At 42.3% G+C, this 22,185-nt stretch overlaps 1 protein-coding gene across 1 annotated transcript in view; it reads left to right on the forward strand.

The window, feature by feature from the left end:
* LOC130073597 (leucine--tRNA ligase, cytoplasmic) overlaps positions 1-12,063 on the forward strand; it is a 40,364-nt gene extending 28,301 nt beyond the window's left edge. The window contains exons 27-32 of the mRNA XM_056239107.1: positions 4,888-4,998; positions 8,650-8,760; positions 9,305-9,409; positions 9,930-10,025; positions 11,180-11,312; positions 11,741-12,063. Coding sequence (XP_056095082.1) covers positions 4,888-4,998; positions 8,650-8,760; positions 9,305-9,409; positions 9,930-10,025; positions 11,180-11,312; positions 11,741-11,943 — 759 coding nt within the window. The 3' untranslated portion in view covers positions 11,944-12,063. The remainder of the gene's footprint in view (positions 1-4,887; positions 4,999-8,649; positions 8,761-9,304; positions 9,410-9,929; positions 10,026-11,179; positions 11,313-11,740) is intronic.
* The last annotated feature ends 10,122 nt before the right edge of the window (positions 12,064-22,185 follow it).

A 22,185-nucleotide genomic window follows, 5' to 3' on the forward strand; every position in this document is an offset into this window, starting at 1 on the left:
AGTGTGTGGCCTCTATCTGTGTGTGCCATCTTGACTTTTGTCATTTTTATTTTACTTACATTTACATTTAATCATTTAGCAGACGCTTTTATCCAAAGCGACTTACAAACGGTGCTGTAACAAGGCTCAGTTAGTCTGGCCCAGTACACATAGCAATTTTTTTCTCTCTCAGAACCCCCCCCAAATAGAATAGAAAAGATAAATGCTAGGATTGATTGGTCAGTTGCTGATGAAAAAGATGTGTATTTAGACATTTTTTTAAATGTCTGTGAGTGATTTCGTGCCTCTTTGGGACGACACCACGAAGCATCGTTCACTTGCAGTACGCAAGCTTCTGGAGTCTGAACTAGTGAGTTTAGATTTATTGGTGCAGAGCCAGTGGTTGTCTTGTAGGCAAACATCAGTGCCTTGAATTTGATGCGAGCGGCCATTGGCAGCCAGTGCAAACTGATGAAGAGAGGTGTGACGTGGGCTTTTTTCGGCTCGTTGAAGACCACCCTCGCTGCTACATTCTGAATCAGTTGCAAAGGCTTGACAGTACATGTTGAAAGGCCCGTTAAGAGTGCATTACAATAGTCGAGTCTGGAGAGAACAAGAGCTTTGACAAGGAGTTGTGTGGCCTGCTCTGATAGGAATGGGCTAATCTTCCTAATGTTGTATAAAGCAAATCTGCAGGACTGGGCCATTGTAGTAATATGGTCTGTGAAGCTTAACTGATCATTAATCACAACTCCAAGATTCCTGGCTGTCCTGGAAGGAGTTATGGTTGACGAACCTAGCTGTATAGAGAAGTTGTGATGGAGTGTTGTCGTGATTGGCTGAGACCACAAGCAGTTCTGTCTTAGCAAGTTTGAGTTGAAGGTGATTGTCCAACATCCAGCAAGAAATTGCTGTCAGACAGGCTGCAATGCGAACAGGTACCGTTGGATCCTCTGCTTGGAATGAGAAGTAGAGTTGAGTGTTATCAGCATAGCAGTGATAGGAAAAGCCATGTTTCTGAATGACAGATCCTAGTGATGACATGTAGATGAAGAAGAGAAGTGGTCCAAGCACTGAGCCCTGAGGGACCCCTGTAGCAAGAAGTTGTGATTTAGAGACCTCACCCCTCCAAGACACCCTGAAGGGCCTACCTGAGAGGTAAGTTTGAACCACTGGAGTGTAGTTCCTGAATGTTCCCATTTTCATGAGGGTTGACAGGAGGATCTGGTTGTTGACTGTGTCAAAAGAAGCAGACAGATCCAGCAGGATGAGTACTGAGGTTTTGGAAGCTGCTCTTGCCAGTATCAGAGCTTCAATAACCGAAAGCAGGGCAGTCTCAGTTGAGTGGCCGCTTTTGAAACCAGATTGGTTGTTGTCCAAGAGGTTGTTCTGTACAAGAAACATAGAGAGTTGGTGAAACACATCTCGCTCAAGTGTCTTTGCAATGAATGGAAGAAAGGATATCGGTCTGTAGTTTTCTAAAAGTTCTGGATTTAGAGTGGGTTTCTTAAGCATTGGGGTTACCCGAGCTTGCTTAAATGCTGTGGGAAAGGTACCAGTGTGAAGAGAAGTGTTAATAATGTGAGTAAGTGCAGGTGTAACTGAAGAAGAAATGGCCTGAAGGAGGTGAGTGGGTATAGGATCATGCAGACAGTTAGTGGGATGATTGGAAAGGATAAGTTTGGAAATGTATGCTTCCGAGAGGGGAAAGAGGGAGGAGAGACTGTGTATTTGTTATGATGTGTTTGTCAGTTCGTGGTGTGGAGAATTGGCCGCTGATGGTTGATGTTTTGTTTATGAAGAATGTTGCAAAGTCATCAGCTGTGGGTGGAGGACCAAGAAGATATGATTTTGAAAAGTGTGCCAGAGTCAGAAAAATTGCTAATTTTGTTGTGGTAGAATGTCGTTTTAGCAGTGGAGACATTTGCAGAGAAGGAAGAGAGGAGAGACTGAAACAAACTAATGACAGCAGAGTTTTTTGATTTGCGCCACTTCCTCTCTACAGCCCTGAGTTTAAAGCGATGTTCACAGAGAACATCAGACAGCCAGAGTGGGTGGCGCGGCATGGCCTGGATGAAAGGGGGCAAAAGTTGTCTAAACAAGATGTTAGAGTGGAGCAAAGAGTGTCAGTAGCACTGTTAGTGTCCAGTGCTGAAAACTGAACTGGTGGAGGAAGTGAGGATGAAACCATAGAGGATAGGAGAGTGTGAGCGTAGGTTACGCGGAAAGGTTACCTGCGTGTTGTGTCAGGAGTCAGTTTGAGGTTAAAAGTGATGAGGAAATGGTCTGAGGTGTGCAGTGGAGTAACTAAAGTGTTGTCCGTGCAGCAGTAGCGTGTGTAGACAAGGTCAATTGCTTACCATTTGTGAGTAGCCATAGTAGACACTCGCTTGAGGTCAAATGAGGCCAGTAGAGGGTTGAAGTCAGCAGCCTAGGGTTTTTCAAGGTGGATGTTGAAGTATCCGAGGAGTACCAGAGGAGTACCGTCCTCAGGGAAGTTTGAGAATAACACATCCAACTCCTCCAAGTTACCCAGTTGACCTGGGGGACGATAAACAACTACAAAGTGGATTTTAATAGGGTGAGTAATAATAATTGTGTGTGATTTCAAATGAAGTGTTTCCAGTTAGAGATGGTAAAGGATCAAATTTCCATTTATCTGAGATAAGCAGACCAGTACCTCCACCCCTCCCAGTTGGGCGAGGGGTGTGGGGAAAAAGTAAAATTAGTGGAGTGCAGTGTGCTCAGGTTTGATCCAGGTCTCAGTTATGAGGTTGAGACTTGAACGAGTAGCAATAGATAAAATAAAGTCTGCTTTGTTTACAGCAGACTGGCAGTTCCAGAGACCAATTGGAATAGAGAGTAAAGTACTAGAGAACATAGGGGTAGTACGCAGATTATAAAATAAGATAAGATATACTTTATTGTCCCCGGAGGGAAATTTGTTTTGGACTCTGTCCCTTCTGCAGTTTTTACAAAGACAACACAAAGTACAAAATACAAAAAAACAGACGTCTCGCAAACATGTTCTCATATACATTAGATAGGTACGTATATAGTAGGCACATTAACACCTTTCATTGGCAGGTTTAAAAAAAATTACAACCATTATTGATCACAGCTCCCATATTGGACATCCCAAATGGTATACATTATTGCACGTCTCAATGGTACGCAATCCAAAGATTGTTAGGATTGCGCTGCCTCCAATGTACAGAGCACGATTTCCGAGTGTTTGTAGTAATGGTAGAGATTTGAAAGCACATAGTGAATACAGTTCACTAAAACAAACAGATGTGAACAAGCTGTACAGAAAGGAAAGAAAGGGGGGGAAAAAGCAATACTCAAGTGCCTTGTTGGTGTTTTTGCTCGGTGAAGTTGCGCAGGTTGAGTCGCTGGTCTTTACACTCTTCGGTCTTCACACGATGAGGGCTTCACACAAGGGCTGCCGCGGTGCACTAACCAATTAACTTCTCGCTGATTGCTTCGCTAAGCCGAACAGCCAATCAGTGATCTCTAACCAACAGCTCTGACCCCAAATCAACATGATCAGGGAACCGAAAAAAGCTGTCGACTGTGTCCAACTAGTGGCAACCGTCGCTTTGTGTTACAGCGTTTAGGGTCCTTCTGAACTTCAGGAATTGCACCCCCTAGTGGATAAAATGGACTAAATTAGCCTATTTTCATTGATCTGGTTATTTTAAAATCATATTTCTGCTGTTATGAATCTTTTAATAGTGCTTAAACGGCATACCTACCATTGCCGTGCTTCCTTTTGTAATTGCTGCTTGCAGCTATATTTATAGTAATTATGATTATGATAGACAATTTGAACAGCTCTAACTTTTTATCGTTATGGTGAAAACTCGCCAAACTTTGCACTCTTGAAGGGTGAGAGTGGCTGTTGATTTCATGGACTGAATGTGTAGTTGCATAGCAACTAGTGGTATATTCAAAACCTCAACCCTGCTACACCACATAAAATCTTCAGTAATTTCTTTATGAAGATTTTCAGTTAGGTTTTTTTATGGTAGCTTCCTGTTGGGTTAGAATTAGTAGCATCCTTATTAAATCCTTGTAACATTAAGCCGTTAGACAGAGATCCTCCACCGAAACAGAATTGACCTCAAGAATGAGTCGTCGACAGCTGTCATGTAGAGTGAGTTCAGCGCCGTCCCAGACCTCCCCTGACAGAAGAGTAATGCATTATCCCTCGCTTTTATCATGGGACGGTTTCCCTACAGTCTGTTTCTACCTATGCCGGTCCTTACGTAAGTGTTATGAGTCAAGGCTCTGAGGAAAGAGGCTTTTCTCAGTCCTGTTGTTGAGACCATGTGGTAATGGATGTCGCTTTGGATAAGGAGTTGTTGTACTGATGTTTTTTAGACTGTGAAGGAAACTAGACTGTGACATGTAATGGGGAAAAAAAACCTTCCCTGGATTTACTCCATTCCAGTCAATATTCTTTATGTGTGTGTATGGTCACACTTTAGATTAGGGTCCAAATCTCACTATTATCTAACTATTTAGCTATTTAACTATTAACTAACTTTTGCCTCAAACTCCTATTTACTGCTTATTTATAGTTAGTAAGGTAGTTGTTAGGTTTAGATATTGGGTAAGATTACGGGATGTAGAATATGGTCTTTCAGAATAAAGCATTAATATGTGCTTTATGCAGTAAGTACTAATAAACAGCCAATATCCTAGTAATATGCAAGCTAATAAGCAACTAGTTAAAAGTGAGAATTGGTACCTAAACTAAAATGTTAGCATATATATTATTGATGTTGTTATTAATATATCACCATCCATTTACATTAAGTATTCTGAACACTAAACATGTTCTACAAACATTATTTTTATGTACTTCTTGTGTAATGGGCTTTAAACCATCTTTGTCAACAGAAGGGGGACAGCAAACCACCAGCCAAGCCCACGCACTGCAACATCTATGTGGCGAAGACCTACCCACCCTGGCAGCACAGCGCCCTCTCTCTGCTGGGCAAACATTACAAAGTACAAACACCCTAATCACAGCTCAGTATATTGCTATATCAGTATATCACTCAAAGTGTGCATATAGAGACAATCTTCACATATTTAATGGGGCTGGGTATTGACAGATTTCAAATTGATTTGATTCCAATTGACTAGCTCTTGATTGGTTTAGATTCTGATTCAATATCAGTTGGGATATACACTCACCGGCCACTTTATTAGGTACACCTGTCCAACTGCTCGTTAACACTTAATTTCTAAGCAGCCAATCACATGGCGGCAACTCAGTGCATTTAGGCATGTAGACATGGTCAAGACAATCTCCTGCAGTTCAAACCGAGCATCAGTATGGGGAAGAAAGTTGATTTGAGTGACTTTGAACGTGGCATGATTGTTGGTGCCAGAAGGGCTGGTCTGAGTATTTCAGAAACTGCTAATCTACTGGGATTTTCACGCACAACCATCTCTAGGGTTTACAGAGAATGGTCCGAAAAAGAAAAAACATCCAGTGAGCGGCAGTTCTGTGGGCGGAAATGCCTTGTTGATGCCAGAGGTCAGAGGAGAATGGCCAGACTGGTTCGAGCTGATAGAAGGGCAACAGTGACTGAAATAACCACTCGTTACAACCGAGGTATGCAGCAAAGCATTTGTGAAGCCACAACACGCACAACCTTGAGGCGGATGGGCTACAACAGCAGAAGACTCCACCGGGTACCACTCATCTCCACTACAAATAGGAAAAAGAGGCTACAATTTGCAAGAGCTCACCAAAATTGAACAGTTGAAGACTGGAAAAATGTTGCCTGGTCTGATGAGTCTCGATTTCTGTTGAGACATTCAGATGTTAGAGTCAGAATTTGGCGTAAACAGAATGAGAACATGGAACCATCATGCCTTGTTACCACTGTGCAGGCTGGTGGTGGTGGTGTAATGGTGTGGGGGATGTTTTCCTGGCACACTTTAGGCCCCTTAGTGCCAATTGGGCATCGTTTTAATGCCACGGCCTACCTGAGCATTGTTTCTGACCATGTCCATCCCTTTATGGCCACCATGTACCCATCCTCTGATGGCTACTTCCACCATGTCACAAAGCTCTAATCATTTCAAATTGGTTTCTTGAACATGACAATGAGTTCACTGTACTAAAAAGGCCTCCACAGTCACCAGATCTCAACCCAATAGAGCATCTTTGGGATGTGGTGGAACGGGAGATTCGCATCATGGATGTGCAGCCGACAAATCTGCGGCAACTGTGTGATGCCATCATGTCAATATGGACCAAACTCCCTGAGGAATGCTTCCAGCACCTTGTTGAATCTATGCCACGAAGAATTGAGGCAGTTCTGAAGGCAAAAGGGGGTCCAACCCGTTACTAGCATGGGGTACCTAATAAAGTGGCCGGTGAGTGTATGTCAGGTATAGTACAGTCTTTTAATCTCTATAAACTTTACAGGGAACCCTGTCAGTCGGTGCATTACTGTAATATTAAAGGTATCAACAGAGAGTCCAAATTCAATTGCTATTTATTTTTAAATAGAATAAATCAACATGTTTTATATAAATAAATGTTTATATCAGTAATATAATTTTATTTCTACTCCAATGCTTTATAAACATTTAAACAGTGACCGATTTATTTAAACACACAATAGATGAGACGTCACTAACCGGTTTAATACAAATTATGTAATATAATGCATATATTTATCTAAATGATGTCTACAGTTGTTGTTTTTTGTTCTAGCTGAATGAGTTAATAGACATTAAATGGCCTTTCTGAGGTAAATGTGACATTACGTAATATTGTTTACATGAGACATGATACACTTCAGTAAGTTGTTCTGGTTCTTTCAACATCCCTTCTGATGTTAATTCATGTTCATTTCATACTGTAACTAATAGTAAAGAGGAAGATATAATCGGTTTTCGCCTGTCATACCCAAGCGTGCCGCACAAGCCCTGAAAAGTGAAGCCAAAACGTCTCGATCGCCCCCCAGTGACCGGTCCTAGTATAGGTCATAAACCCCGCCTCCTCATGTTATTCAACCGCACGTGAGACCAACTAAACAATTAAATTACACTTCAAATATCGTTTTTCCAAAGATGGTTTCTGTCATTTACTGTAGTTTTTATCACGCTGATGTAATTTCAAGTGTTTGTTTTTAAAATAAGTTTGTTTTTAGTTCGTTATTTGATGCGATGGTGTGACGACATGATTGACAGCTGTGATTGACAGGTTCTCTGAGCAAAGTACTCACTGAAGCACCAACAGACTTTTTTTCGGGATCTTCGGAGGACTGATGAGATTGGAGCTTTAAATTTAATATCTAAATTTCTATAATTAAATTTTACAAAGTGCAGGAGCGTGTGCTTGCGATTGATTCAGCGAGAGTGGGGGCGGGGCCTTGATTTCGCCGCTTTACTTCCTGCTCACTACTGCGCATGACTGGTCCCGAGATCGCTACTGCGCTGACTCAAGTTCCAGGATGTCAGCGCATATCGGGACACTCGTGGCTTCAGTTCTCACCAATGGAAGAGAGCGAAGGGGCGTCGTCCATCTTTTTTTACAGTCTATGGTCATACCTCATTAAATAAAAGAGCGTCATTTATTGTTTTACTTTTATTAAATTGACATAATTTTAAAGTTCAGATTTGTTTCTTTTCAAAAGCAACCAAGCACAAAGTGTTTTGGGATTATTGTATGGAAGGCGCGCTACAAATATTTTTAGTCAAGTTTGTTTACGTATCAACGGAAAACAGCATAAACTAAATGATCGATTCTTCTTGGGATTTAAGAGTCGATGAGTAAGTTCATCAAATTGATCAATTGATATTGTCAACAGCTCTAATATTTAAAATGGTTAAAGCATTTTTTTTTATCATATTCAGTGAAATCAACACTATAATCCGACAGAACAACATAAATAAAGTGGTTTTAGAAAAAAACCCGAGCTTCTAACTCCACCTGGAGCGTTTTATTTGTTTTGCAAAAATCCACAGCTCCCGGATCATCGGGTCCAATCAGCGCAGGGGGGTGTGAGATCTGACTGTCAATCACAGATCGGGCACACGCCACCCCTCGCGCACGTTACAATCACACGCACACGCCTGAAGTTCGCGCAGTAACGAAGAGTGATGGCGGAAAATCAAGTAAGCTCATTTAGAGTATAAATGACGTTAGCAATTGCAATCTATCGGTAGATTAGCCAGGACAGCATACCTCCAATAATCCATGGTGTTGATGGATGCTGATGAGACGGGCGCGTTCACTGAAAATCTGGTGCACACGCACTGACGAGCATGAACTCGGTGGGAGGGTATCCGTTGATAGTGGGGGAGGGGCATGAGAGTTGTAAACATTCAAAATTTTGCCTAAATCCACTCAATCTGCCAGACTTGCAGCTTTAAACACTCATTTCAAATTTTCAAAAGTTTTTTCAAAAGTTGAAAAAATATGGATCAATCTGTTTTTGTCTTTTTGTTTTTTTTTACAAAGGGACACGATGGTGAATATTAGGTGTTGCATATGTAATTATTATGCTGTATTGGGATATGCAGCTATTTGATCATTTCTCCAGTACTATTTTAAGGCCAGTGTTGAATTTAGAGGGTTAAATCTTGACCTGAGCCGTGAATCTAATGGCTATTCTTTCCCATTGTCATTTCCAGAGCAACAGTGGAGCTCTACCTGACAATAAGGTCATCGCCACGGAGCTGGGTGCCATGCCGGAGCTGAAGAAGTACATGAAGAGAGTGATGCCCTTTGTAGCCATGATAAAGGTAGAAGAGAAGTTTGGTACTTGAATACGATCTTGAAAAAACAGGGTTTTAGATTATTATTGGAATACTGTATCCCACAATGCAATGTATTCAATTAGAATGAATTAGTATTTGATGCAATATCATTTAACTTTTTTTTTCCTGCAGAACTTGTAAGAGTAGTAGGCTGTTGTTTTCAATTCAATTCAGCCATACACTTTACACACTTAATACATGTATTAAGCGGTATGCTGGTATCTTGTTTCAACCTTGCTTTTTTGTGTGTGAGACAAGTGAAATAAGCAATAAATGAATATATCAATTCTAATGTTTTATTTTCTTAATGTTAACGAACCCAATAATTACTATATATATATATATATATATATATGTATATTATTTATATTATAGTCTTAATTATGCAAACTATTAAACCTTTTTTTTGCTGCTGAACACATGCTAGTTGAATTACTTAGTATAATAAATTTCCAGAATATTATAGAATCAAATGTGTCATAAAATGCATTAAAATGTGTCCTGTTTCTGTTTTTCTGTGTATTTCCAGGACAGCCTAGAGAAAATGGGGCCCAGGGTTCTTGATCTAGAGCTGGAGTTTGACGAGCGCACCGTCCTACTGGAGAACATCGTTTATTTGACTAATTCTCTCGAGGTAACAGCGCACAACTACTTAAAAAGCCAACTAAATGTACAGTTTCTACAAAAACACAGGATTGAAATCAAGAAAGACCCTCACTCTCGAACACTTAAAGACAACACAAAATCGATATTAACTTAATATATGGCTTAATGAATGTCCCTACACTTGTTGTATACGTCTCATCAGCGCACAAATAATAATTCAAAATGTTTTCTGCCTCTCAAACAACTTTTCATGTCTGCTGATGTAATCAAGGGCGTGTGGGCGGGGCAAATTATATTATCCAATCATCACAGTCCAGAAAGTTCCTGCTGAATAAAAACAAGCCCCACCTTACGTAATTTCCCTTTGAATATTGTCTTTTACTCTAAAAATACATAGCAACGTTTTTTGTTTTTTTTTGTGTTTTTTTACAACCAACCAAACCGCAGTGTTGAATGCAGTGAGCACTATTATTAGTTGACTTTAGGTCTGATCTCATTGTTAGTTGTTTCTCTCTAACCCCTCTCTCCCTCTCCGTCTCCTCCATCAGTTGGATCAGATAGACGTTGTATTCGCCTCTGAAGCGGATGACAAAGTAAAGGAGGACTGTTGCCCTGGGAAACCGTTCTGTGTCTTCAGATCTGAGGTGATGATGAGAGCCACTGAGGCCCTGTCAAAGCTGCAGCACAGAAGCCTCCATCTATTCTCTCTCTCTCTCTCTCTCTCTCTCTCTCTCTCTCTCTCTCTCTCTCTCTCTCTCTCTTTTTTAATGGTTGATCTGGCCTGTGCTTCATGCAGCTAGAGACAGGCTAATTTTAGAGGCATGCTGTGCATGGGTAATGCTTCTTACATTCAGCTCACTGTGGTGTAGTGTACAACCGTGTTGGTTGGAACCACCGGCTGATTGTACATTATCCCGCTTATTACACGGCTACTTGCCACATAAGTAAATAATTAGCCACGAAATATTGATCTGAGTTGAAATATTTTATTAGGTCTTTAAACGCAAAGCTTCTGCGGAGAGAGCAGTTTCAGCAGCAAGTTCATTTAAGAGATACAGTACAGTCATACCACTTATTACACAGCATTTCGCCACATAAATAATTATGGGGATAAGATATATTGATTTCAGATTAAACTGTTTTAAAATTGTACCTGTTTGAATCTCATAATCCAACAGTGTACAAAACAATAGTCACAAAATGGCAGCAGCTGCGTTTGTATGAAATGAGAGCGAGTCCACTATGCTGGATGGCATAATTAAATAACTGTACACAAAACATTAAAAATCTTACCAATCCCAAACTTTTGAACGGCAGTGTATGTATGATAAATCGGCATATTAGAATGATTTTTGAAGGATCATGTGACACTAAAGACTGTAGTTATGATGCTGAAAATTCAGCTTTGATCACAGGAATAAATTACATTTGATAGTATATTATAATAGAAAACCATTATTTTAAATTGTAATAATATTTTACAATATTAGTTTTTTTTCTGTATTTTTGATCAAATAAATGCAGGCTTGATGAGCAGAAGAGACTTCTTTCAGAAACAAACATTATTAACATAAATATATATATATATATATATATATATATATTAATTTAAATTGTGATGCATTTTATTATTTCAGGATTCTTTCTAATAATAATGCTATCTAATAATCATAGACAACTGAAAATACATTGGTCAAAAGGTTTGGGGAATCCTGTATATGAGGCAAAATAAAGTGATCTGTATAATGTAGGATCCATAAATGCATCATCTTCAGCTGTGACCTTGTTTCTCCTGTAGCCTGGAGTGTCAGTCTCACTGCTGAACCCTCAGCCAGCCAACGGCCTGTTCTCCACCAAGATCCACATCCGACAGGGAGACCGCAAAGACAGCATCATCCGCAGACTGTCCCGAGTCAACAGAGCCATCAAGGGTAAAGCTTACTTAGCAAAGGTTTTCATGAAACTATTAAGATATTCAAGGCAACATGCCACAAGCAACATTTTAAAGTATCCAAATACTGTGAGGCCACATTATGCTACGGTGAACCTACGATGTTCCTGAATCAACATCTCTGTTGATCCTGGAACAACATTACAATCAACCCAATCAGATTTGAGGGACAAGTCTACGTTTAAATCAAGTTAGGCTTCTTAATCAGTGTTATTCACCTACCATTTCCCTCTGATTTTAGGGATAAGTTATGGGTAGGATTAGGTTTAGGCGTGGGGATATGGTTAGGACTAAATCTTTGAACAGGAATGTTGTAATGTTGTAACAAGTCTTACTTGGCAAAATCATGCTAGATTGCTGATCATGTTGCCATTATTTTTGTAATAACGCTGTTGTTAAAAATTGCAGATTTATCCAAAGTGAAGCTGATGCGTTTTGAGGACCCTCAGCTCGGACCGCGGAGAATCCCAGTTTTGGGGAAGGAAGAGGAGGGTAAACTGCCCATCTCAAACAGTTCAGTCTTCCACGTCAACCTGCAAGAAAACAAAGTTCATTTGAGCGATAACGGCCTGAAAATGGACATCGGGGACACTTTAATCTACCTGGTCTAGCGACATCTGAAACTGTTATATTTGTTTCTCTCGTTTGACTATCTGACATGCATCTATAAACAGTATTGTCCACAGTGAATGCTGAGGCGCTAGTTAATTTGTATAACATACATTATTGATTCATATTTGTTATCTAGCTTTTTATTCAGTAAAGGATCAAGAGGATCTGAACAATCAATTCACACTTATTCTGACTACTGGCATTGGAAGTATTCATGCCATATTTTGAGGTCCCTGCAAATGGCATTTGAAGGTATTATTGTGCTTTTATAATGTTTATTTCGGTCTCTTTTCATTTGTAATTTCCACATCCGTCCTGCATTTTAAACTGTTTCATGTGTCAGGCGCAGAAGTCTAGTATAGGGTGTTTGAAAAGACACACTCAGGCCAATAAGTTGTGAACGAACTGTCTTTTCACTGTAAAACCTTAAGAAAGCACAGTTTTCTCTTCCTTTTCTCCCCATTAAATTATATGTATTCAATGAAAACTTAATAAAATAAATAGATGCGAATAAAATTTACATTTGTTTCCTTGAATGTCTCTGAATACAGATGCCACCTCAAGCATGTCTTCAAGTGGAGTGTCCGTTATTCACCATTACATTTGAATGGTTTATATAGGGGGAAATAAGTACTATTTGGTTTGTCATTGAGTTTAGAATAAGCTCTTTGTTTTTTCTAAAATCCTTTATGCAGACGGAGTGTTTCTTTGCTCCACCCTTTTTATGCTGTGACATTTCTTCCTTTAAAAATAATGGTTTGATCTTTCTGAGAACACCAGTGGCAGTGACATCATCATTATTTTTAATTACATTTACATTTCTACTAGCCCCATAAAGCTCAAAACATATGAACCATTACTCTGTGTATCATTACAACTTTGATATGGAAGAAAAATCACAGCAATCCTGTTATGTTTTGGAGTGGAGAACACTGGGGTCAGCAAGTTTATATATATATATATATATATACACTCACCTAAAGGATTATTAGGAACACCATACTAATACTGTGTTTGACCCCCTTTCGCCTTCAGAACTGCCTTAATTCTACGTGGCATTGATTCAACAAGGTGCTGAAAGCATTCTTTAGAAATGTTGGCCCATATTGATAGGATAGCATCTTGCAGTTGATGGAGATTTGTGGGATGCACATCCAGGGCACGAAGCTCCCGTTCCACCACATCCCAAAGATGCTCTATTGGGTTGAGAACTGGTGACTGTGGGGGCCATTTTAGTACAGTGAACTCATTGTCATGTTCAAGAAACCAATTGAAATGATTCGAGCTTTGTGACATGGTGCATTATCCTGCTGGAAGTAGCCATCAGAGGATGGGTATATGGTGGCCATAAAGGGATGGACATGGTCAGAAACAATGCTCAGGTAGGCCGTGGCATTTAAACGATGCCCAATTGGCACTAAGGGGCCTAAAGTGTGCCAAGAAAAAATCCCGCACACCATTACACCACCACCACCAGCCTGCACAGTGGTAACAAGGCATGATGGATCCATGTTCTTATTCTGTTTACGCCAAATTCTGACTCTACCATCTGAATGTCTCAACAGAAATCGAGACTCATCAGACAAGGCAACAATTTTCCAGTCTTCAACTGTCCAATTTTGGTGAGCTCTACAAATAGGAAAAAGAGGCTACAATTTGCAAGTGGAGATGAGTGGTACCCGGTGGGGTCTTCTGCTGTTGTAGCCCATCCGCCTCAAGGTTGTGCGTGTTGTGGCTTCACAAATGCTTTGCTGCATACCTCGGTTGTAGCGAGTGGTTATTTCAGTCAAAGTTGCTCTTCTATCAGCTTGAATCAGTCGGCCCATTCTCCTCTGACCTCTAGCATCAACAAGGCATTTTCGCCCACAGGACTGCCGCATACTGGATGTTTTTCTCTTTTCACACCATTCTTTGTTAACCCTAGAAATGGTTGTGCATGAAAATCCCAGTAACTGAGCAGATTGTGAAATACTCAGACCGGCCCGTCTGGCACCAACAACCATGCCATGCTCAAAATTGCTTAAATCACCTTTCTTTCCCATTCTGGGGTGCGTTTCCTGAAAGCATCGTTAGCCAACTATGGTCGCAAGTTCCGTCATTACCAATAGAGTTCAATGAGATTTGCGACCATAGTTGGCTTTCGGGAAACGCACCCCTGACTGTCAGATTGTCTTGACCAGGACCACACCCCTAAATGCATTGAAGCAACTGCCATGTGATTGGTTGATTAGATAATTGCATTAATGAGAAATTGAACAGGTGTTCCTAATAATCCTTTAGGTGAGTATATAAATATATATATATATATATTTTAAAAAATAACAAGTATTAAGTTTTACTTTTATACATTATATTTCATGTAGGTTAAGTAAAATGTGTTCTTTTAAAATGTCTATCCACAAAGAATCCTGAAAAAAAGTAATCACATTTTCCATAATATTTTACAACTGTTTTCAACATTAACATATGGCTGCATTTACACTGGCACAAAAGGACTCATTGCACACGTGTAAAAACACAAACATCCGCATAATGTACGCTTCCTTTTTGAGCCTCTTCCAAGTGTGGTTTTCAATCGTTTGCTAATTAAACCTATTAAAAAGAGCTTGTGACTAAACCTCGTAACTCCATTGGATCCTCAAACTGTCGGCCAAACCTCATAAAGGAGTATTTGAGGCAGACAGGGACTACAGCGAGAGCTTTCAAGGACATCTTTAACCTCTCCCAGCAGCTCGATGCAGTCCCTGTCTGCCTCGAATACTCCATTATTGTACCTGTGCCTAAAAAGTCAGCTGTCACTACCCTCGACGACAATCGCCCAGTTGCTCTGACCCCTGTCATAATGAAATGTTTCGAGAGGCTTATCCTGCAGCACACAAAGAACATTATACCTCCTGAACTAGACAGCCACCAGTTTGCTTACAGGGGGAACCGGTCTACAGAGGACATGGTCATTATAGCACTCCACACAGCCACTGCTCATACAGGGTGTGGATGTGGAGCGTGTGGATAACATCAAGTTCCTGGGCATCCACATTACAGCAGACCTCACTTGGGCTCTTAACACCAACCAGCTGGTGAAGAAAGCTCAACGAAGACTTTTCTTCCTCGGGAAGTTGAAGCAGGTCGGACTCTCCTCTCCGCTGCTGATACATTTCTACAGGAGTGCCATAGAGAGTATTCTCTGTCACTGTGTGATTGTGTGGTATGCCAGCTGCACAGGAGTGACTTGGCCCAGTTAAAACAGCGCAGAGGATTGTGGGAATTCCACTTCCAGATCTGGACCTGGTGTAGAACCAGAAACATAGCCGTAGTTTCCAGTATTACCTCTCTGGAGGCTCCGACCACAGTCCGAGCCCCTCTCTGGTCGGGCGCAATTCTGCAGTAGCACCTCATTGCAGTACACAAGATCCAGGGGGCGGAGTTTGATCCAGATCTAAGGGGTGGAGATGGGTAGGATCAGGGGTGGGGTTAAGGATCAGGGGGTGGAGATGGGTAGGATTAGGGGTGGGGTTAGGGATCAGGGGCGGAGATGGGTAGGATTAGGGGTGGGGTTAGGGATCAGGGGGCGGAGATGGGTAGGATTAGGGGTGGGGTTAGGGATCAGGGGGCGGAGATGGGTAGGATTAGGGGTGGGGTTAGGGATCAAGGGGTGGAGATGGGTAGGATTAGGGGTGGGGTTAGGGATCAGGGGGTGGAGATGGGTAGGATTAGGGGTGGGGTTAGGGATCAGGGGGTGGAGATGGGTAGGATTAGGGGTGGGGTTAGGGATCAGGGGGTGGACATGGGTAGGATTAGGGGTGGGGTTAGGGATCAGGGGGCGGAGATGGGTAGGATTAGGGGTGGGGTTAGGATTCAGGGGGTGGAGATGGGTAGGTTTAGGTATATGTAAGGTGGGAGGAGTTGGATCTGGATCCAACTCCTCTCCCTGGATTTCGTGTTCTGAAGTGAGGACCATCTCCAATTCTGCCTTCTCTTAGCCCTATTGCTCTCAAGGCCCTTGTCCAAGTGCCTTCGGCTAGGGTCTCTAGGGTCGTTCTGCTTAAACATAGCACAGCGTGATTTAACCTGAATCCTATGGCAAGACGAGCAATTTAGGCAGATGCCCCACGCCTCTTGGCGGGCTCTGCGCTCGGTTCGGTGGGATGTGCCCCTATTGGCTTTTGCAGATATCCACAATTCCCTCATGAAAGAAAAACCCTCCTGAGTGGTGCTGGTTATGTTAGCAATGTTTGTATTGATCTGCAGTATGTTGTCGGAGTTACGTCTAGTGGAGTCCTCCATCAACTCCAACATCCTCCTCTTTATTTTCAGTACATGCTTACTGAAGAATGAACAGTGTTATCGTTTATTGGTGTGGACGCTAATATAGTTGCAATTATAGTTATAGTTTTTGGTGTGAATGGGCTTTAAAAATACTGGGTCTGCATTTACTTTTTTGGCTTTTTACAGTGCCTTTCAACTCTCTCTGTTCGTGAGCATCTAAAATGAATCAATGACACAAATTAAAGTCAAGTCAAAATGTATTTCTATAGCACATTCAAAAGCAACAGAGCTGCACAGTGTGCTGTACAATAAAACATTGAGCATATAAAAAGGAAGCATAAAAAGAAACCATGCAGCGTACAAAATATAAACACATGAAACAAAATACAAAAAAAAAATAAAAAATTAAACAATACAAAAACGCATTAAAATATTAATATTTAGTAAGTTTAACATATTTGTCAGTGCTAAGCATTCCTAATTTATCTGTAATATAAATAAGATGCTAAAATTGTTATTTATACAGTGATACTGTCATTCAGTGTAATGGATGACACTTTGGTGTAACAAAGAAATTGCATTACTCTGAACGACAAAACTTTAACTTCAGCTTATATTGCAGGCCATCAGCTGGCCACCTATATCAAACAATGAGCTTGAACAGTAAAGTTAATCACAGTTATTCACAACATCTACTTATTTTTCAAAAATAAATATATCTAAATATTTCTGACAATATATATATATGTTTCTTGGCATTTCACTGAATGACATGCGTTTTTGTAAATCAGGCTATCACACCCTGAAAATGTGGAATTATCAAATATTTAAGAGCAATAAACTCAGTTTTCTGCGTCACCACATGATCGTCATGGTACCATTTGATGATGTCACAGACTGTCAAATGACTATCTGTTTTTTTTTTTTATATGACTTCAGAATGGCTTCTTGATCCTGTTACACCGAATGATCTCTGACAAACTGCAGTTTCGGGACAAAAGTCCCCTTTTTATTTAAATACGTAATAAGACATGGTCCTTTTTTTTATATAACAGCCAACACTTATGTGAACATGCCTATAAAACAAATATATTTAACTTGGTATTTTATGTTTATTTAAAGATGTAATGGCAAAATCAAAGTCCAGACCATTACGATAAATGACAATTTTACAATTTGGAACATTATTTCCCCCATATGTTGACATTTTATTTTCAAAAAAGTAATTTGAAGTATTAAATTAGACACTTTATTTGCATTTAACGTGTTTTTTAATGTATATAAAATGACTTTTGTCAATTTAATTTGACGCCGACACCAAAATGGTGACATCTCGCTCTATCAGGTGGAGGTCAGGACTCTGTGCAGGACAGTCAAGTTCCTCCACACCAAACTCGCTCATCCATGTCTTTATGGCCCTTGCTTTGTGCACTGGTGCGCAGTCATGTTTGGAACCGGAAGGGGCCATTCCCAAACTGTTCCCACACAGTTGGGAGCATGAAATTGTCAAAAATGTCTTGGTATGCTGAAGCTTTAAGAGTTCCTACTGGAACTAAGGGGCCAAGCCCAACCACTGAAAAACAACCCTACACCATAATCCCCCCTCCACCTAACTTTACACTTGGCACAATGCAGTCAGACAAGTACCGCTCTCCTGGCAACCGCCAAACCCAGACTCGTCCATCGGATTGCCAGTCAGAGAAGCGTGATTCATCACTCCTGTAGCGACTACGAGAATGAACCAAACACAATTGAAGCTTTCATACATAATCACACGGAAGAGGCATCACATTCCAGATGCAACCAAAATAGACCTTTTAATGTTTAACTAAAGGAAGAACGTTGTCAATGTTTTATAATTTGGCAAGACAGATCTGTTCAGAAATGGTGAAACAAGAGGCCCTAACAAGAAGTCACCTGACCCCTGCGACTAAAGCCTGGAACACACCAAGCCGACGGTCGGCCGTCGGGCAGTTTTTGTGCGTCGGCCGACTGAGTTTCCTCGGTGTGTTCCGCACGGTTCCGTGCCGTCGGCTGAAATTGGTCCTCGTCGGCTTTGTTTCGGCCGATTCCACATGTTGAATCGGCGTCGGGCCGTCGGTGAAAGAGGGAACTCTGATTGGCTGTTCAGCTTAGTGAAAGAGTCATGCACGAGAATAATAGCAAAACAGCGAGCAAAGAAGTCAAAACTCAACATAAGAACAGCCTTCTATCTGTAATGTCATCTTACCTGGGTGTTACTTGGCGAATATTTCAATATTAACACGAGCGGAGTGGAATAAATTAAGTGTTTAGCAGGATTGATATTTAAAACGGTAAGCACGCACTACTTTGTTTATGGTTTGTGTATCTGCAGCCGACAGCGTCCGTTTCCCCTTTTTGAATGACGAATATAGAGAATATATCTGCAGAAATAGACAGCTGTCTCATTTACACGCAGGCGCAGAACGCGCATTCTAGCTGACAGTCGGCTGTAGTTCTCTCGGTGGGTTCAAGTGCAGCTTTTTACCCCGACGAGAGGCAACGAGAGGCGACAACACAGTCGGCTTTCATCGGCGCTAGTTCGTCGGCGTCGGCTTGGTGTGTTCCAGGCTTAACAGACTCCGTCTTTCATAGGACCAAGGTCCCATAAGAGATGAACAAAAAAAAAAGACTTCAGCAGGAACTACCTCAGACTGGAATGGCTTAAACCCAATAAACTTTACACACTAACACACTTTACATATCAAAATCCATAAAACTCATCCCAGAACAATTCTCGATGGACTTATAATCAAACATCATGCAACTACACAATTCTATGTTGTTTCTACAATATGTGTGTCTCATATGCTTAGATGCCATACAATTCATAATTGTTATAAATATTAGGTGTGTGAATGAAAGTGTGCCGTGTTTCCTGTCAGCAGGATCGTATTTTTAATTCAAAAAGATGGTTTGATTTGAAATCTGTGTAAAATGTTTTGTATTCTTATAATAGTAATAATGTCTAAACTGTGGCCTCTTGTTCTCTCTGCTAGTGCCGGAGAACAAGGAGATCATAGATAACCCATGATGCACGATAAGAAGGAAGTAGGGCCACCTTCCAATTGGCCAGAACCCATCCGGGAGGTTGGACACACTTTGAGTTTAAAATCTTAGACCCGGACACAGAATCTCTCTCTTGTCTTTTTGCTCTCGTGCTCTTGTGCTCTCTCTGGTTCTCTGGGGCTCTTGCCCTCTGCTCTCTGGTGCTCTTGTTCCCTCCCTCGGAAAAGGTCTCGGCAGAACAAGTCGGGTGGATGGTTATAGTAACCATGTAGACGCAGAGACAAATGACCCAAATCAAGATCAGGGTTAAAACAGATTTATTCAAGCCATCTAACTCGTCTCACCTTCCTTTCTTTTCCTTTGTTTTCTTTTCCATTAAAAGTCTCGGTTCTAAGTTAAGTTTTGCTGCAAAGTTTCGTTTAAACGTTTCGACTGCAACGCGCTTCCAACTTCAAAGACTTTCATCCATCCGCCAGCACACCACGTGTTTGGCTGCCCAAGATCTAGCAGGCACGAGGAGACCGCTAGCCAAGCAACGGACCCGGGGAACCCCTTTACACCAACAAAAGGAGAACCCCCAAAGCAAGGACAAGCAAGTAGCCTCCTGACTCTAGCTGAACTGGCGTCTAATATAAAATTGAATAACCTGCCTAAGAAACGATAGAAGGATTAAATCGATGATTGATGGTTCATTCAGGTCATGTCTTACAAGTGCATATAGAAACTTGGGATCTCACCATCTGACTCCTAAAACTCATTCTTCCTCACTCTCTGTCTTTCTGCAACTCGTATGAATGCGTGTGCGTTGTGTTAGATATTAGTCTTATAATCAATAAGGTATTGTTTGTGTGTGTTAGATATTAGTTTTATGTGTTAGTCATAGGCTTATAATCAATAAAGTATTGTAAGGAGACAGTCAGGCTGACGGAGAAGATTTCAGAACTAGAGACACGCATCCAAACTTTAATTGAGGATGGTAAGAATGCTAGATCTTTAGATCGTGTTTTGGATGCGCCTAGCATAGTGAACTCTTTACATGATTCAGTTCCGGCTGAAGTAGAGCCCGTGCAGCAGGGCAGATGGGTGACTGTCAGAGATCACCGCTCTAGTCGCGGATCAAAGAACCACTCTTCCGTTCCGATTCCCATAACAAATCGATTTGCCCCACTCAGTGAAACACCCACTTAGAATTCTGTTGATTGTGCCCTGGTAATTGGTGATTCGATCACACGGAACGTGAAAATAGAGACACCAGCCACCATAGTCACATGTTTGCTGGGAGCCAGAGCGCCTGACATCAAAGCAAATTTAAAAGTGCTGGCTAATGCTAATCGTAAATTCTCTAAGATAATTATTCATGTCGGCACTAATGATGTTCGACTCCGCCAGTCGGAGATCACCAAAATTAATATTAAAGAGGTGTGTGAACTCGCAAGTACGATGTCAGGCACTGTAATTTGCTCTGGCCCCCTTCCTGTACGCAGGAGTGATGAGATAGTTAGCCGATTGGCCTCACTGAATGGTTGGCTGTCGAAGTGGTGTCCGCAGAATAATATAAAATTCATAGACAATTGGAAAAGTTTTTGGGGCAAGCCTGATCTGTTGAAAAGAGATGGTATCCATCCCTCCTGGGCTGGTGCTGCTCTTCTCTCTAGTAATTTGGCTCATAGTCTTAGAGCTAAAACATGACAATCTGGGGCTCAGGTCAGGAAGCAGACAGACTGGCTAAACCGACCGTCTGCTAGCGGCTGTTACGGGTGTGGTGCAGGCAGAGGAAGAGGCAGCAGTCAACAGGTCCAATTCAAATATAATTTACTCAAACAAAACAAGGATCACGGGAAACAGCAACACACCATACACAAACGTTACATAAACGAGAACCGACAAGGAGTGAGGGAGAACACAGGGTTTACATAGACAGAGAACAGATTAGGGAAACAAGGCACAGCTGGGGCAAATGAACTAGACACAGGTGAATAAACTAAACACTAATGAGGAGCGGGAAACTGGAAACAGGACTGAACCAAATACACAAAGAACGGGGGAAACACAGGACACACATGTAACATAACGCCCCCTCCAAAAAGGCGCGTCCTCGCGCCGTATAACTTCAAAAGGGGTGGGGGGGCGGGCGCCCTGGAGGCTGACGAGGGCGAGGCCTACCCTGAGCAGGAAGCCTCCAGGGCGGAGCAGGATGTGCAGGAGGCCAGGGCGGAGCAGGACGTGCAGGAGGCCAGGGCGGAGACTTTCCCTCGGGCGGCCAGGGCGGAGACTTTCCCTCGGGCGGCCAGGGTGGAGACTTTCCCTCGGGCGGCCAGGGTGGAGACTTTCCCTCGGGCGGCCAGGTGGAGACTTTCCCTCGGGCGGCCAGGGTGGAGAGGCCACTTCAGGTGGCCAGGGTGGAGAGGCCACTTCAGGTGGCCAGGGTGGAGAGGCCACTTCAGGTGGCCAGGGTGGAGAGGCCACTTCAGGTGGCCAGGGTGGAGAGGCCACTTCAGGTGGCCAGGGTGGAGAGGCCACTTCAGGTGGCCAGGGTGGAGAGGCCACTTCAGGTGGCCAGGGTGGAGAGGCCACTTCAGGTGGCCAGGGTGGAGAGGCCACTTCAGGTGGCCATGGTGGAGACGCACCTTCAGGTGGCCTATATCCCCCCCCCAAAACTTTCTTGGGGGGAATCACAGGCTCTGGGACAGGCTCTGGGACGTGGACAGTCTCTGGGTGGGCAGACGGGACGTGGATCAGGTCAGGCTTGGGAGGGCTGGATGGGACCAGTAGAGAAGGCTCTGTAGGGCTGGCTTGAAGCTCAGGCTCTGGCGGGCAGGCGACGGGCTCAGGCTCTGGCGGGCAGGCGACGGGCTCAGGCTCTGGCGGGCAGGCGACGGGCTCAGGCTCTGGCGGGCAGGCGACGGGCTCAGGCTCTGGCGGGCAGGCGACGGGCTCAGGCTCTG

This window comes from Rhinichthys klamathensis, unplaced genomic scaffold, assembly GCF_029890125.1.
Source record: "Rhinichthys klamathensis goyatoka isolate OS25496 unplaced genomic scaffold, OSU_Roscu_1.1 h1tg000554l_1, whole genome shotgun sequence".
Lineage (NCBI taxonomy): Eukaryota > Metazoa > Chordata > Actinopteri > Cypriniformes > Leuciscidae > Rhinichthys > Rhinichthys klamathensis.